General features: G+C 64.8%; 2 protein-coding genes across 2 annotated transcripts in view; both read left to right on the top strand.

Moving 5' to 3' along the window:
• The window catches only part of LOC132317211 (D-serine dehydratase-like), a 6,483-nt gene extending 3,566 nt beyond the window's left edge, over window positions 1–2,917 (top strand). Inside the window, 4 exon segments of the mRNA XM_059818764.1 lie at window positions 2,165–2,286; window positions 2,376–2,565; window positions 2,643–2,748; window positions 2,828–2,917. Coding sequence (XP_059674747.1) covers window positions 2,165–2,286; window positions 2,376–2,565; window positions 2,643–2,748; window positions 2,828–2,917 — 508 coding nt within the window.
• A 491-nt stretch (window positions 2,918–3,408) lies between these two features.
• LOC132317210 (death domain-containing membrane protein NRADD-like) lies at window positions 3,409–10,139 on the top strand. The gene is made up of 5 exons (XM_059818761.1): window positions 3,409–3,492; window positions 4,743–5,205; window positions 7,804–7,987; window positions 8,078–8,223; window positions 9,835–10,139. The coding sequence occupies exons 1-5, from the start codon at window positions 3,409–3,411 to the stop codon at window positions 10,137–10,139; spliced, it is 1,182 nt and encodes a 393-aa protein (XP_059674744.1).
• Window positions 10,140–14,215: the final 4,076 nt, after the last annotated feature.

Genomic DNA, 14,215 nt, shown 5'->3' with positions numbered 1-14,215 from the left:
TCCGGCTGCCACCCAAGTGGCGTGGGGACACGGCACCCCCTTGCCCCATGGCCTTTGAATGTATGGGGTGGGGGGGGTGACACATCTGGGCTGCTCAGGCACATCTGGGAAGACCATGGGCACAACTGGAGGTGCCCTGGAACATCTTGGGGGGGGGGGGGTGGTCCCCAGCACAGCTAGAGGTGCTCTGGCACAGCTGGCGGCTCCTGGGCACATCTGGGGATGGTCCCAAGCACATCTGGCAGGTGTGCTGGCACATCTGGGGGGGTCCAGGAACATCTGGGAGGGGTCCCAGGTATATCTGGGGGTGCTCTGTCTTACTTGGGGGGGGGGTGCTTGAGCACATCTGGGGGCTCCTGTGCACATCTGCGGGTGCTATGACATATCGCAGGGGGTCTCTGGAACATCTGGGGATGTTTTAACACATCTGGAGAGATCTCCAGGTCATATGGGTGGATCTCGGGCACATCTGGGGGGGCTCTGGCATACCGGGGGGGGGGGGGGGGGAACCCATGCCTATCGTGGGGGGGGGGGGGGAAATCTCTGGCACATCCGGGTATGTCCTGGTACATCTGAGGGGGGGTCCCAGGCACATCTGGGGGGGTGCTATGGCATAACTGGGGGGGCAGGCACATCTGGGGAGTGCTCTGGCAGGTCTGGAGGGCTCCCAGGCACATCTGGATGGATCTCCAGCACATCTGGAGCCTCCTGTGCACATCTGGTGGCACCCTGGCACATCTTGGGGGGTCCCAGCATATCAGGGGGAGGGGGGTGTCTCTCACGTATCTGGGGGCTCCTGTAAACATCTAGGGGCTCCCAGAACTATCGGTGGGGGGGTCTCCAGCACATCTGGGGGTGCTGTGGCACATCTGTAGGCTCCCAGTTACATGTGGAAGGGCTTTAAAACATCTAGGGGGATCTCCAGCTCATACGGGTGGAGTTCTGGCACATCTGGGGATGCCTGGGCACATCTGGGGGCGGTCCCAGGCACATGGGGAGGGGTGCTTTGGCATATGGGGGGGGGCAACCTGCCTTGAATGTTTGAGGGGGCTCCCTGTTGCATCTGGGGGCTCTCTGGCACATCTGGATGGCATCTGGGCACATCTGGCAGGCTCCCCAGTACATCTTGGGTGTCTTCCTGGCACACTGGGGGGGTGGGTTCTGCCACATCTGGATGGCTCCCTTGAATGTTTGGGGGGCTCCCTGGCACATCTGGGGCTCCCTGAGGCATCACCACCTCCAGTCCTGCTCCCCATGGTTCCCGGGGTGATGGACCCACCTCTGGTCCCGGTCCTGTGGCACCCAGGGGTGATGGACCCACCTCTAATCTTGTTCCCATGGTGCCTGGGGGTGACGGACCCACCTCTGGTCCCGCTCCTGTGGCACCCAGGGGTGATGGACTCACCTCTGGTCCCACTCCTGTGGCACCCAGGGGTGATGGACCCACCTCTAATCTTGTTCCCCATGGTGCCTGGGGGTGATGGACCCTCCTCTGGTCCTGCTCCTGTGGCACCCAGGGGTGATGGACCCACCTCTAATCTTGTTCCCCATGGTGCCTGGGGGTGATGGACCCTCCTCTGGTCCCGCTCCTGTGGCACCCAGGAGTGATGGACCCTCCTCTGGTCCCGCTCCTGTGGCACCCAGGAGTGATGGACCCACCTCTGATCCTGTTCGCAGGATGTCTAGGGGTGATGGACCCATCTCCGGTCCCACTCCTGTGGCACCCAGGGGTGATGGACCCACCTCTAATCTTGTTCCCCATGGTGCCTGGGGGTGATGGACCCACCTCTGGTCCTGCTCCTGTGGCACCCAGGGGTGATGGACCCACCTCTAATCTTGTTCCCCATGGTGCCTGGGGGTGATGGACCCTCCTCTGGTCCCGCTCCTGTGGCACCCAGGAGTGATGGACCCACCTCTGGTCCTGTTCGCAGGATGTCTAGGGGTGATGGACCCATCTCCGGTCCCACTCCTGTGGCACCCAGGGGTGATGGACCCACCTCTGCTCCTGCTCCCATGGTGCCTGGGGGTGATGGACCCACCAGTCCTGCTCCCGTGGTGACCAGAGGTGATGGACACACCTCCGGTACCACTCCCAGGGTGCCTGGGGGTGACGTCCCCCCCCGGCCATGCCCCTGGGTGCTCAGAGGGTCCCGTGTGCCGGCAGGCTGCGGCAGGCAGGCGTGCCGTGTCCCCAGGCCAGCATCGGCTCCACGCCGTCCTGCAGCCACCCGGTGCCGGAGATGGCCCAGCTCACCGAGCTCCATCCGGGCAACTACCTCTTCTACGGTGAGCGGGTTGGGACCCCCCCCACCCTGGTGTGACACCCCCCAGGGTGGGATGCACCCCAACCCGGGCTGGGCACCCTCTTCTCCCAGACCTTCAGCAGACCCTGCTGGGTTCCTGTCACCCGGAGGAGGTGGCCATCCGTGTCCTCACCAGGGTCATCGGTCACTACCCCCACCGCAACCAGCTGCTGGTGGACTGCGGGTGGGCAGCCCTCAGCCTCCACGGCCGGGACCAGGCGCCCATGGGCTGCGCCGCCATCGAGGGGCACCCCCAGCTCAGGTGAGCGCCGTGGGGTGGCGGGGTGGGGGGGGGACACGGACACGCAGGGGTGGGGACGTGACGGCGTGTCCCCGCAGGCTGGTGCGGCTGACGGAGGAGCACGGGCAGGTGGAAGCCGTCGATGGCCAGTTGGATTTCGAGCGCTTCCCGTTGGGCAGCATCCTGGCTCTCATCCCTTTCCATGTGAGTACCCGCCCTGCCACGCCCCGCCACGCCCCGCCACGCCCCGCCACGCCCGGCTCAGCATCCCTACCCGCCGCAGGCCTGCGCCACCGCCGCCATGCACCCCGTCTACTACGTCCACGCCGGGGGGAAGGTGGTGGAGCTCTGGCACCCCGTCCGTGGCTGGTAGGGAGGAGAGGGGGGAGCTGCCGGGGTGCTGCACCCACGCCGAGGCTCTGCACCCACGCCGAGACCCTGCACCCACGCCGAGACCCTGCACCCATGCCAAGACTCTTCGCCCATGCTGGGGTGCTGCACCCACGCCAGCATCCTGCACCCATACGAAGGCCGTGTACCCACAGCAGGGTGCTGCACCCATGTCGCGTTGCTGCACCCATGCCGAGACCCTGCACCCATACCAAGACCCTGTATCCGCAGCAGGGTACTGCACCCACGCCGGGGTGTTGTGCCCATGCCGGGGTGTTGCACCCACACCGAGACCCTGCACCCACGCCAGGATTCTGCACCCACACCAGTGTCCTGCACCCACATCAAGGCCATGCACCCACGCCGGAGTGCTGTACCCATGCCAAGGTCTTGCACCCATGCAGGGGTGCTGCACACACAGCAGGGCAGTGCACCCACGCTGAGGCGCTGCGCCCATACTGGGGTTCTGCGCCCATGCCGAGGTCCTGCACCCACACCGAGATCCGGCACCCATGCCAAGGCCATGCACCCATGCTGAGGCTGTGCACCCACACCAAGGTCCTGCACCCGCTCCGAGGTCATGCACCCATGCTGGGACCGTGCACCCCTGCCAAGACCCTGCGCTCGCAACAAGACCGTGCGCCCATGCCAGGGTGCTGCACCTATGTCTCAGCATGGGTGCAGCACCCAACATAGGGGCAGCACCCACGCCGGAACCCTGCACCCACGCTGGAGTCCTGCACCCATGCCGAGACCTTGCACCCATGCTGAGACTCTGCACCCACGCTGGAGTCCTGCACCCATGCCAGGGTGCTGCACCCATGCTGAGACCCTGCACCCACCCCGAGACCGTGCACCCACGCCGGGGTTCTGCACACACGTGGGGTGCTGCACCCACACCAAGACGCTGCACCCACACCAAGACCCTGCACCCACACCAGGGTGCTGCATCTGCACCAGCGTGTTGCACCCATGCCAAGACCCCTGTACCCATGCCAAGACCCCGCACCCAGGTGCTACACCCGCAGCAAGGCCTTGTATCCATGCCAGGGTGATGCACCCATGCCGAGACCCTGCACCCACGCTGGAGTCCTGCACCCATGCCGAGACCGTGCACCCACGCTGGAGTCCTGCACCCATGCCGAGACCCTGCACCCATGCCGAGACCCTGCACCCATGCTGAGACTCTGCACCCACACTGGAGTCCTGCACCCATGCCAGGGTGCTGCACCCATGCCGAGACCCCGCACCCACACTGAGACCCCACACCCACGCTGGAGTCCTGCACCCATGCCAGGGTGCTGCACCCACGCCGAGACCTTGCACCCACGCTGGAGTCCTGCACCCACGCTGGAGTCCTGCACCCATGCCGAGACCCTGCACCCATGCTGAGACCCTGCACCCACGCTGGAGTCCTGCACCCATGCCAGGGTGCTGCACCCATGCTGAGACCCCGCACCCACGCTGGAGTCCTGCACCCACAGCGGGGTCCTGCATCCACGTGGGGTGCTGCACCCACACCAAGACCCTGCACCCACGCCGAGCCCCTGCACCCACACTGGAGTCCTGCACCCACGCTGGAGTCCTGCACCCACGCTGGAGTCCTGCACCCATGCCGAGACCCTGCACCCATGCCGAGACCCCGCACCCATGCCGAGCCCCTGCACCCACGCTGAGACTCTGCACCCACGCTGGAGTCCTGCACCCATGCCAGGGTGCTGCACCCACGCCGAGCCCCCGCACCCACCCCGGGGTGCTGCACGCCCCCCCCATACCGGGGTCAATAAATCTGCGTCTCCCACTCCCAGGCACGTTTGCCCCCGGGGCAGGGAGGGGAGGCGGCGGGGGGGGACGCCGTCCCCCCGGAACCCCCGGTCCGAGGCGCCCGGGCCCAGTTTGGACCGGTCGGGTCCCAGTGGAGCCGGTGGCCACCGGGCTACCGGAGGCGGGACCCGAACCGGGGGTGGCCCGAGCCGAGTCCCGCCCGAAGCGGACCCGAGCCCCGCCGAGCCGAGAGGGGCGGGGCGCCGCCGCGCGCAGCCAATGACGGAGCGCCCCGCCCCGCCCAGCCCGGGGCGAGCCCCGCCCTCCTGCGCTGCGGAGCCGCGTCCAGCCGAGCCCCGCCGAGGCGGACCGGAGCGAGCCGAGCGGAGCCGAGCGGAGCCGAGCGGAGCCGAGCGCGGCCGGACCGGACCGAGCGGAGCCGAACCGAGGCGGAGCGGAGCGAACGGAGCCGAGCGGGACCGGACCGGATCGAATCGGCTCGGCTCGGCTCGGCTCGGCTCGGCTCGGCTCGGCTCGGCTCGGCTCGGCTCGGAGCGAGCGGGTCCCGGGGCCGGGCCCGGGTCTCCGCGATGCGGCGGGACCGGGCGGTGCTGCGGCTCCTCCCGCTGCTGCCGCCGCTGCTGCTGCTGCTGCTGCTCGGCCCGGTGCGGGCGGGGCGGGGACGGGACGGGACCGGGACGGGACCGGGATGGGACCGGGATGGGGACCGGGATGGGGACCGGGACGGGACGGGACGGGACGGGACGGGGCTCCCCGCTGCCCCGGGGGCTCCGTTCCACCTCACCGCGCGGGTTTTTGTTTTATTTCATTTCATTTCATTTCATTTCATTTTATTTCATTTTATTTTATTTCGTTTTATTTTATTTCGTTTTATTTTATTTTATTTCATTTCATTTTATTTCGTTTTATTTTATTTTATTTTATTTTATTTTATTTTATTTTATTTTATTTTATTTTATTTTATTTTATTTTATTTTATTTTATTTCGTTTTATTTTATTTCATTTCGTTTTATTTTATTTCATTTCGTTTTATTTTATTTCATTTCGTTTTATTTCATTTCATTTAATTTCATTTTATTTAATTTTATTTTATTTCATTTCGTCTTATTTTACTTTACTTGTTTTTACTTTACTTTTTTTTACTTTATTTCCTTTTCTTTCATTTTATTCTCCTTTATTTTATTTTGTTTTGTTTTCTTTCACTTCATTTCATTTTAATTTCCTTTTTTTTTTGCTTTACTTTCTTTTACTTTATTTCCTTTTCCTTCATTTTATTTTATTTTCCTTTTTTTTTTACTTTATCTCCTTTTCTTTCACTTTACTTTCCCTTATTTTCTTTCCTTTTCTTTCATTTTACTTTATTCTCTTTTACTTCCTTTCATTCCACTTCATTTCCTTTTCCTTTTTTCGTTTTTTACTTTATTTCATGTTTTTTCACTTTCTCTCTCTCCGTTTCGCTTTATTTCTTCCGCTCTTCGCCCTCTCCCTGTGCTTTATTTCCCCTTCAGTCCGTCCGTTCCACTCTGTACTTTTATTGTCAATATTTTTCTCCGCCTCTTGAATTTTATTTATTAATTTGCGAGTTTTTTTATTAATTTATTCTATTCACTCCTCCCCCATCACCCCCCCCCCCCGCGGCCGAGCACCCCCCGCCCCCCCCCCGCTCCCCCCACCCCCGAGCGGGACCCCCCCCCCCCAGCGGGGGGGGCACCCCCAGACAGTGGGGGGTTGGGGGGGGGGGGCACCCCGGGGCAGAGCGGAGGGGAAACTGAGGCAGCGCCCCCCCCCGCAGGTGCCGGTGCGGGGCGGGGGGTGCGGGAGGACGACGGCGGCGGGGGGGTGCTGCACCCCCTGTCCCCCCGGCTTCGGCGTCACCCATCCCTGCGGCCACACCGACACCCGCTGCCAGCCCTGCACCCACAGTGAGTACCCCCCCACCCCCCCCCCCGCACCCACACCCCCCCCCGCACCCCCTGAGCACCCCTCGCCCCCCCCAGACCGCACCTTCTCGGCCGTCAGCAGCGCGGAGGAGCCCTGCCAGCCCTGCACCCCCTGTCCGCGCCCGCCCGCCCGGCCCTGCACCCCCACCCGCGACACCCTCTGCACCCGTGAGTGGCACCCGGGGCGGGGGGGGCACCCACACCCCCCCATGCTGTCACCCACACCCCCCACCCCGGGGTTGGGGTCTTCGCTGAGGGATGTGGCTGTGCCTCAGTTTCCCCCGGGTGGGTCTGGGTGCGGTGTCCCAGCGCGGGAAAATGGGGTGAATTTGGGGTGGGGGGGGGGAATGGGACACCCACACCCCCCCATGCTGTCACCCACACCCCCCCACCCCGGGGTTGGGGGTCTTTGCTGGGGGACGTGGTCGTGCCTCAGTTTCCCCCGGGTGGGTCTGGGTGCTGTGTGCCAGCGCGGGAAAATGGGGTGAATTTGGGGTGGGGGGGGGGGGAATGGGACACCCACACCCCCCCATGTTGTCACCCCCCCACACCCCGGGGTTGGGGGTCTTTGCTGGGGGACGTGGTCGTGCCTCAGTTTCCCCCGTGTGGGTCTGGGTGCGGTGTCCCAGCACGGGAAAATGGGGTGAATTTTGGGGTGGGGGGGACAGGACACCCACACCCCCCCCTGCTGTCACCCACACCCCCCCACCCCGGGGTTGGGGGTCTTTGCTGGGGGACGTGGTCGTGCCTCAGTTTCCCCCGTGTGGGTCTGGGTGCGGTGTCCCAGCACGGGAAAATGGGGTGAATTTTGGGGTGGGGGGGGGGACAGGACACCCACACCCCCCCATGTTGTCACCCCCACCCCGGGGTTGGGGGTCTTCGCTGGGGGAACGTGGTCGTGCCTCAGTTTCCCCCGGGTGGGTCTGGGTGCTGTGTCCCAGCGCGGGAAAATGGGGTGAATTTGGGGGGGGGGGGGTCACACCGCTGCAGCACCCCAACATATTTGCCCCCCCTCCCCCCCCAATCCACCCATGGGTCCCCCCCAAGGGGAAACTGAGGCACGGGGTAGGAGGGACCGGGAGCTCCCCTAACCTTTGGGGAGGGGGGGACGGACCCACCCGACTCCCCCTCCCATCCCCACAGATGAGGACCTGGAGCGCACAGAGGGGCCCCCCCCCGGGGAGGGGGTGACGGGGGACCCCCCACCCGCTGCCACCCCTGAGTTGGTGCCACCGCCCGATGCCACCGGCAAGGACATCATCCCGGTCTACTGCTCCCTCCTGGCCGCCGTGGTGGTGGGACTCCTCGCCTACGTGGCCTTCAAGTGGTGGGTTTTGGGGGGCGACGGACACCCCACGGGGTGGGGGGGCGCGGGACCCCCGGCACCCTGTGTGACACCCCGGGGTGGGGGTGGCAGCTGGCACACGTGCAGGCAGAAGCGGCAGCTGGCCAAGGCGCGGGCGGGGGACACGGGGACGTCACCCGACGGGGAGAAGCTGCACAGCGACAGCGGGGTCTTCCTCGACACCCACAGTCTGCAGGACCCCCACCAGCCCGGCAAGGGTGAGCACCCACCGCCCGGCGGGGGGGTTTGGGGGGGGGGTGTCTCCCGATGGCATCAGGATGGGGTTGGGGAGCACCCGTGTTGGGTGGGGGGTCAGGGTGCATCTGTCCCCGGGGAGAGGCGGTGGATTGGGGGGCGTCTGGATGGGGTTGGGGGGCTCTAGGGAGCACCCAGAGGGGTTGGGGTGCCACCGTGGCCCAGGGAGCACCCAGGTGGGGTCGGGGAGCACCCATGTCCTGGGGAGCACCCCAATGGGGTCGGGGAGCACCCAGATGGGGGTCAGGGAGCACCCATGTCCTGGGGAGCACCCCAATGGGGTCGGGGAGCACCCAGATGGGGGTCAGGGAGCACCCATGTCCTGGGGAGCACCCAAATGGGGTCGGGGAGCACCCAGATGGGGGTCAGGGAGCACCCATGTCCTGGGGAGCACCCCAATGGGGTCGGGGAGCACCCAGATGGGGGTCAGGGAGCACCCATGTCCTGAGGAGCACCCAAACGGGGGTCGGGGAGCACCCAAACGGGGGTTGGAGAGCACCCATGCCCTGGGGAGCACCCAAATGGGGTCGGGGAGCACCCAAACGGGGATCAGGGAGCACCTGGATGGGGTCAGGGAGAACCCATACCCCAGGTAGCACCCAAATGGGGGTCGGGGAGCACCCATACCCTGGGGAGCACCCAAATGGGGTCGGGGAGCACCTGGATGGGGTCGGGGAGCACCCATACCCCAGGTAGCACCCAAATGGGGATCAGGGAGCACCCAGATGGGGTCAGGGAGCACCCATGTCCTGGGGGGCACCCAAATGGGGGTGAGGGACCACCTGGGTGGGGTCAGGGAGCACCCAAACGGGGGTCAGGGAGCACCCAAATGGGGGTTGGGGAGCACCCATGTCCTGGGGAGCACCCAAATGGGTGTCAAGGACCAGCTGGATGGGGTCAGGGAGCACGCGAATAGGGGTCAGGGAGCACCCATACCCCAGGTAGCACCCAAATGGGGGTCAGGAAGCACCAAGATGCAGTCAGGGAGCACCCAAATGGGGTTGGGGACCAACTGCACGGGGTGGGGGGGCACCCACACGGGGGTCGGGGAGCACCCAAACGGGGTCGGGGAGCACCCAGATGGGGTCAGGGAGCACCCATGTCCTGGGGAGCACCTAAATGGGTGTCAGGGACCACCTGGATGGGGTCGGGGAGCACCCAAATGGGGGTCGGGGACCACCTGGGTGGGGTCGGGGAGCACCCAAATGGAGTCAGGGAGCACCCAAATGGGGGTTGGGGAGCACCCATGTCCTGGGGAGCACCTAAATGGGTGTCAGGGACCCCCTGGGTGGGGTCGGGGAGCACCCAAACGGGGGTCGGGGAGCACCCAAATGGAGTCAGGGAGCACCCAAATGGGGGTTGGGGAGCACCCATGTCCTGGGGAGCACCTAAATGGGTGTCAGGGACCCCCTGGGTGGGGTTGGGGAGCACCCAAACGGGTTTGGGGAGCACCCACGCCCCGGTAAATCTCTCTCTCTCTCTCCCGGGAGCCGGCGACGCCTCCGGCGCAGCAATCCCGCCGGGCGGCGATTTGGGGGTGCCGCCGCTCACCCCCTCACCCTCCCCACCCGCAGCCCCCCGCCCCGAGGGGCACCCGCTGAGCGGGGTGCCACCGCAGCAGCGGGAGGAGCTGGAGCGGCTGCTGGATTCCGGGGGTCCCGGGGGGGACTGGCGCAGCCTGGCCGCCCGCTTGGGCTTCGGCCCCGACGCCATCGGCACCTTCGGCCGGGGCCGAGCACCCACCCGCACCCTGCTCAGCACCTGGGCCGCCGCCGAGGGGGCCACGCTGGAGAGCCTCTGCCAGGCGCTGGCCGCCATCGGCCGCCACGACGCCGCACGGCGCTTGGCGGGACCGGGGGACGTCACCTCCGCCGTGTGACCGGGGGGGGTCCCCGAGGCTCGCCGGGACGCGGCGGGGTGGCCGGGTGGGCTCGGTGGGTGCTCCCCGCTTTTTCCGGCCGGATAGTTGGGTGGTTTGGGGTTTTTTTTTAAGTGGGTTTTGTACTTTTTTAGGGGTGTCGGGGGGTGGGACGGGGACGGGGGGGTCATTTGGTGGCCCCGGTGTGGGGACGGGGGGTGGGAGGCTCGGGGACGCGGCTGGGCCCTGGGCGGGCGCATTAAAGTTGTGTGTCACCAGGATGGGTGTCCTCGGGTGTCCGTGTGTCCCCGCGAGCGCGTGTGTGTCCCCCAAACGTCTGTCCCTGGGCTGCGTGTCCCCAGGTGTCCGTGTGTCCCCACGATGCGTGTCCTCGGGTGTCCGTGTGTCCCCAAGCGCATGTCACCAGGACATGTCCTCCGCTGTCTGTCCGTCCTCAGGATGTGTGTCCCCTGGTGTCTGTGTGTCCCTGGGCTGTGTGTCCCCCCCAGGTGTCCGTGTGTCCCCACGATGTGTGTCCTCGGCTGTCCATGTGTCCCCAAGCGCGTGTCACCTGGACATGTCCTCCACTGTCTGTCCGTCCTCAGGATGTGTGTCCCCTGGTGTCTGTGAGTCCCTGGGCTGTGTCCCCCCCCCAGGTGTCCGTGTGTCCCCACGATGTGTGTCCTCGGCTGTCCATGTGTCCCCAAGCGCATGTCACCTGAACATGTCCTCCACTGTCTGTCCATCCTCAGGATGTGTGTCCCCAGGTGTCTGTGTGTCCCTGGGCTGTGTGTCCCCAGGTGTCCATGTGTCCCTGGGCTGTGTCCCCCCCCCAGGTGTCCGTGTGTCCCCACGATGCGTGTCCTCAGGTTTCTGTGTGTCCCCAAGCACGTGTCACCGGGACATGTGTGTCCCCCAAGCGCGTGTCCCCAGGCTGTGTGTCCTCAGGCGTCTGTGTGTCCCCCAAAGCACGTGTCCGCAGGTGTCCGTGTGTCCCCGCAAGCACGTCACCATGAAGTGAGTCCTCAGGTGTCCAAGAGTGTCCCCAAGCGTGTCACCGGGACGTGTGTCCTCAGTCATCTGTTTGTCCCCAAGATGTGTCCCCTCAGGTGTCCATGTGTCCCCAAGCACGTGTCACTGGGAAATGTCCTCTGCTGTCTGTCCGTCCTCAGGATGTGTGTCCCCTGGTGTCTGTGTGTCACTGGGCTGTGTGTCCCCCCCCCCAGGTGTCCGTGTGTCCCCACGATGCATGTCCTCGGGTGTCCGTGTGTCCCCAAGCGCATGTCACCAGGACATGTCCTCCGCTGTCTGTCCGTCCTCAGGATGTGTGTCCCCTGGTGTCTGTGTGTCCCTGGGCTGTGTGTCCCCCCCAGGTGTCCGTGTGTCCCCACGATGTGTGTCCTCGGCTGTCCGTGTGTCCCCAAGCGCGTGTCACCTGGACATGTCCTCCACTGTCTGTCCGTCCTCAGGATGTGTGTCCCCAGGTGTCTGTGTGTCCCTGGGCTGTGTGTCCCCAGGTGTCCATGTGTCCCTGGGCTGTGTCCCCCCCCCAGGTGTCCGTGTGTCCCCACGATGCATGTCCTCGGGTGTCCGTGTGTCCCCAAGCGCATGTCACCAGGACATGTCCTCCGCTGTCTGTCCATCCTCAGGATGTGTGTCCCCTGGTGTCTGTGTGTCCCTGGGCTGTGTGTCCCCCCCAGGTGTCCGTGTGTCCCCATGATGCATGTCCTCGGGTGTCCGTGTGTCCCCAAGCGCATGTCACCTGAACATGTCCTCCGCTGTCTGTCCGTCCTCAGGATGTGTGTCCCCAGGTGTCTGTGTGTCCCTGGGCTGTGTGTCCCCCCCCAGGTGTCCGTGTGTCCCCACAACGCATGTCCTCGGGTGTCCGTGTGTCCCCAAGCGCATGTCACCAGGGCATGTCCTCCGCTGTCTGTCCGTCCTCAGGATGTGTGTCCCCTGGTGTCTGTGTGTCCCTGGGCTGTGTCTCCCCAGGTGTCCATGTGTCCCTGGGCTGTGTCCCCCCCCAGGTGTCCGTGTGTCCCCACGATGTGTGTCCTCGGCTGTCCGTGTGTCCTCGGCTGTCCATGTGTCCCCAAGCACGTGTCACCGGGAAATGTCCTCCGCTGTCTGTCCGTCCTCAGGATGTGTGTCCCCAGGTGTCTGTGTGTCCCTGGGCTGTGTGTCCCCAGGTGTCCATGTGTCCCTGGGCTGTGTCCCCCCCCCAGGTGTCCGTGTGTCCCCACAATGCATGTCCTCGGGTGTCCGTGTGTCCCCAAGCGCATGTCACCAGGACATGTCCTCCGCTGTCTGTCCATCCTCAGGATGTGTGTCCCCTGGTGTCTGTGTGTCCCTGGGCTGTGTGTCCCCCCCAGGTGTCCGTGTGTCCCCATGATGCATGTCCTCGGGTGTCCGTGTGTCCCCAAGCGCATGTCACCTGAACATGTCCTCCGCTGTCTGTCCGTCCTCAGGATGTGTGTCCCCAGGTGTCTGTGTGTCCCTGGGCTGTGTGTCCCCCCCCAGGTGTCCGTGTGTCCCCACAATGCATGTCCTCGGGTGTCCGTGTGTCCCCAAGCGCATGTCACCAGGGCATGTCCTCCGCTGTCTGTCCGTCCTCAGGATGTGTGTCCCCTGGTGTCTGTGTGTCCCTGGGCTGTGTCCCCCCAGGTGTCCATGTGTCCCTGGGCTGTGTCCCCCCCCAGGTGTCCGTGTGTCCCCACGATGTGTGTCCTCGGCTGTCCGTGTGTCCTCGGCTGTCCATGTGTCCCCAAGCACGTGTCACCGGGAAATGTCCTCCGCTGTCTGTCCGTCCTCAGGATGTGTGTCCCCAGGTGTCTGTGTGTCCCTGGGCTGTGTGTCCCCAGGTGTCCATGTGTCCCTGGGCTGTGTCCCCCCCCCAGGTGTCCGTGTGTCCCCACAATGCATGTCCTCGGGTGTCCGTGTGTCCCCAAGCGCATGTCACCAGGGCATGTCCTCCGCTGTCTGTCCGTCCTCAGGATGTGTGTCCCCTGGTGTCTGTGTGTCCCTGGGCTGTGTCCCCCCCCCAGGTGTCCGTGTGTCCCCACGATGTGTGTCCTCGGCTGTCCGTGTGTCCTCGGCTGTCCATGTGTCCCCAAGCACGTGTCACCGGGAAATGTCCTCCGCTGTCTGTCCGTCCTCAGGATGTGTGTCCCCAGGTGTCTGTGTGTCCCTGGGCTGTGTGTCCCCAGGTGTCCATGTGTCCCTGGGCTGTGTCCCCCCCCCAGGTGTCCGTGTGTCCCCACGATGCGTGTCCTCGGGTTTCTGTGTGTCCCCAAGCACGTGTCACCGGGACATGTGTGTCCCCCAAGCGCGTGTCCCCAGGCTGTGTGTCCTCAGGCGTCTGTGTGTCCCCCAAAGCACGTGTCCGCAGGTGTCCGTGTGTCCCCGCAAGCACGTCACCATGAAGTGAGTCCTCAGGTGTCCAAGAGTGTCCCCAGGTGCGTCACCGGGACGTGTGTCCTCAGGCATCTGTCTGTCCCAGAGATGTGTCCCCTCAGGTGTCCATGTGTCCCCAAGCACGTGTCACTGGGAAATGTCCTCTGCTGTCTGTCCGTCCTCAGGATGTGTGTCCCCAGGTGTCTGTGTGTCCCTGGGCTGTGTCCCCCCAGGTGTCCATGTGTCCCTGGGCTGTGTCCCCCCCCAGGTGTCCGTGTGTCCCCATGATGCGTGTCCTCGGGTTTCTGTGTGTCCCCAAGCACATGTCACCGGGACGTGTGTCCTCAGGCATCTGTTTGTCCCCAAGATGTGTCCCCTCAGCTGTCTGTGCGTCCCCCCAAGCGTGTGTCACTGTGACGTGTGTCCTTAGGTGTCCGTGTGTCCCCGGGGGGGGGTGTGTGTCCCCAGGTGCGTGTCCCACGCCCGTCCCCATAACAACAGCAGGAGGGCGGGGGGACACCCCCCCCAAAGTCCCCAAGGCAGGTGGCACCGGGGGGGGGGGGGGACGCTGCGTGACGGAAAAGAGCCGTTTTAACCCCAAAATGCGCAGGGGCACCCCTGCCCTGCGCTGGGTCACCCCAAAACCCCGTCCCGCTCCCCCCCACGGGGTGTCGGGGCTCATGGGGACGCTAAGGGTGACGGGG

The sequence above is a fragment of the Gavia stellata genome, chromosome 6, assembly GCF_030936135.1.
Source record: "Gavia stellata isolate bGavSte3 chromosome 6, bGavSte3.hap2, whole genome shotgun sequence".
Taxonomy (NCBI): Eukaryota; Metazoa; Chordata; class Aves; order Gaviiformes; family Gaviidae; genus Gavia; species Gavia stellata.
Note: the sequence above shows the minus strand (reverse complement) of the source record. Positions and strands in the feature narration are given on the sequence as shown.

Coding starts and splice junctions, on each gene's coding strand:
- LOC132317210 (XM_059818761.1), top strand. CDS start 3,409: ATGCCGAGGTCCTGCACCCACACCGAGATCCGGCACCCATGCCAAGGC. Junction 3,493..4,742: donor GGCTGTGCACCCACACCAAG/GTCCTGCACCCG, acceptor TCCCACTCCCAG/GCACGTTTGCCCCCGGGGCA. Junction 7,988..8,077: donor GCCTACGTGGCCTTCAAGTG/GTGGGTTTTGGG, acceptor TGGGGGTGGCAG/CTGGCACACGTGCAGGCAGA.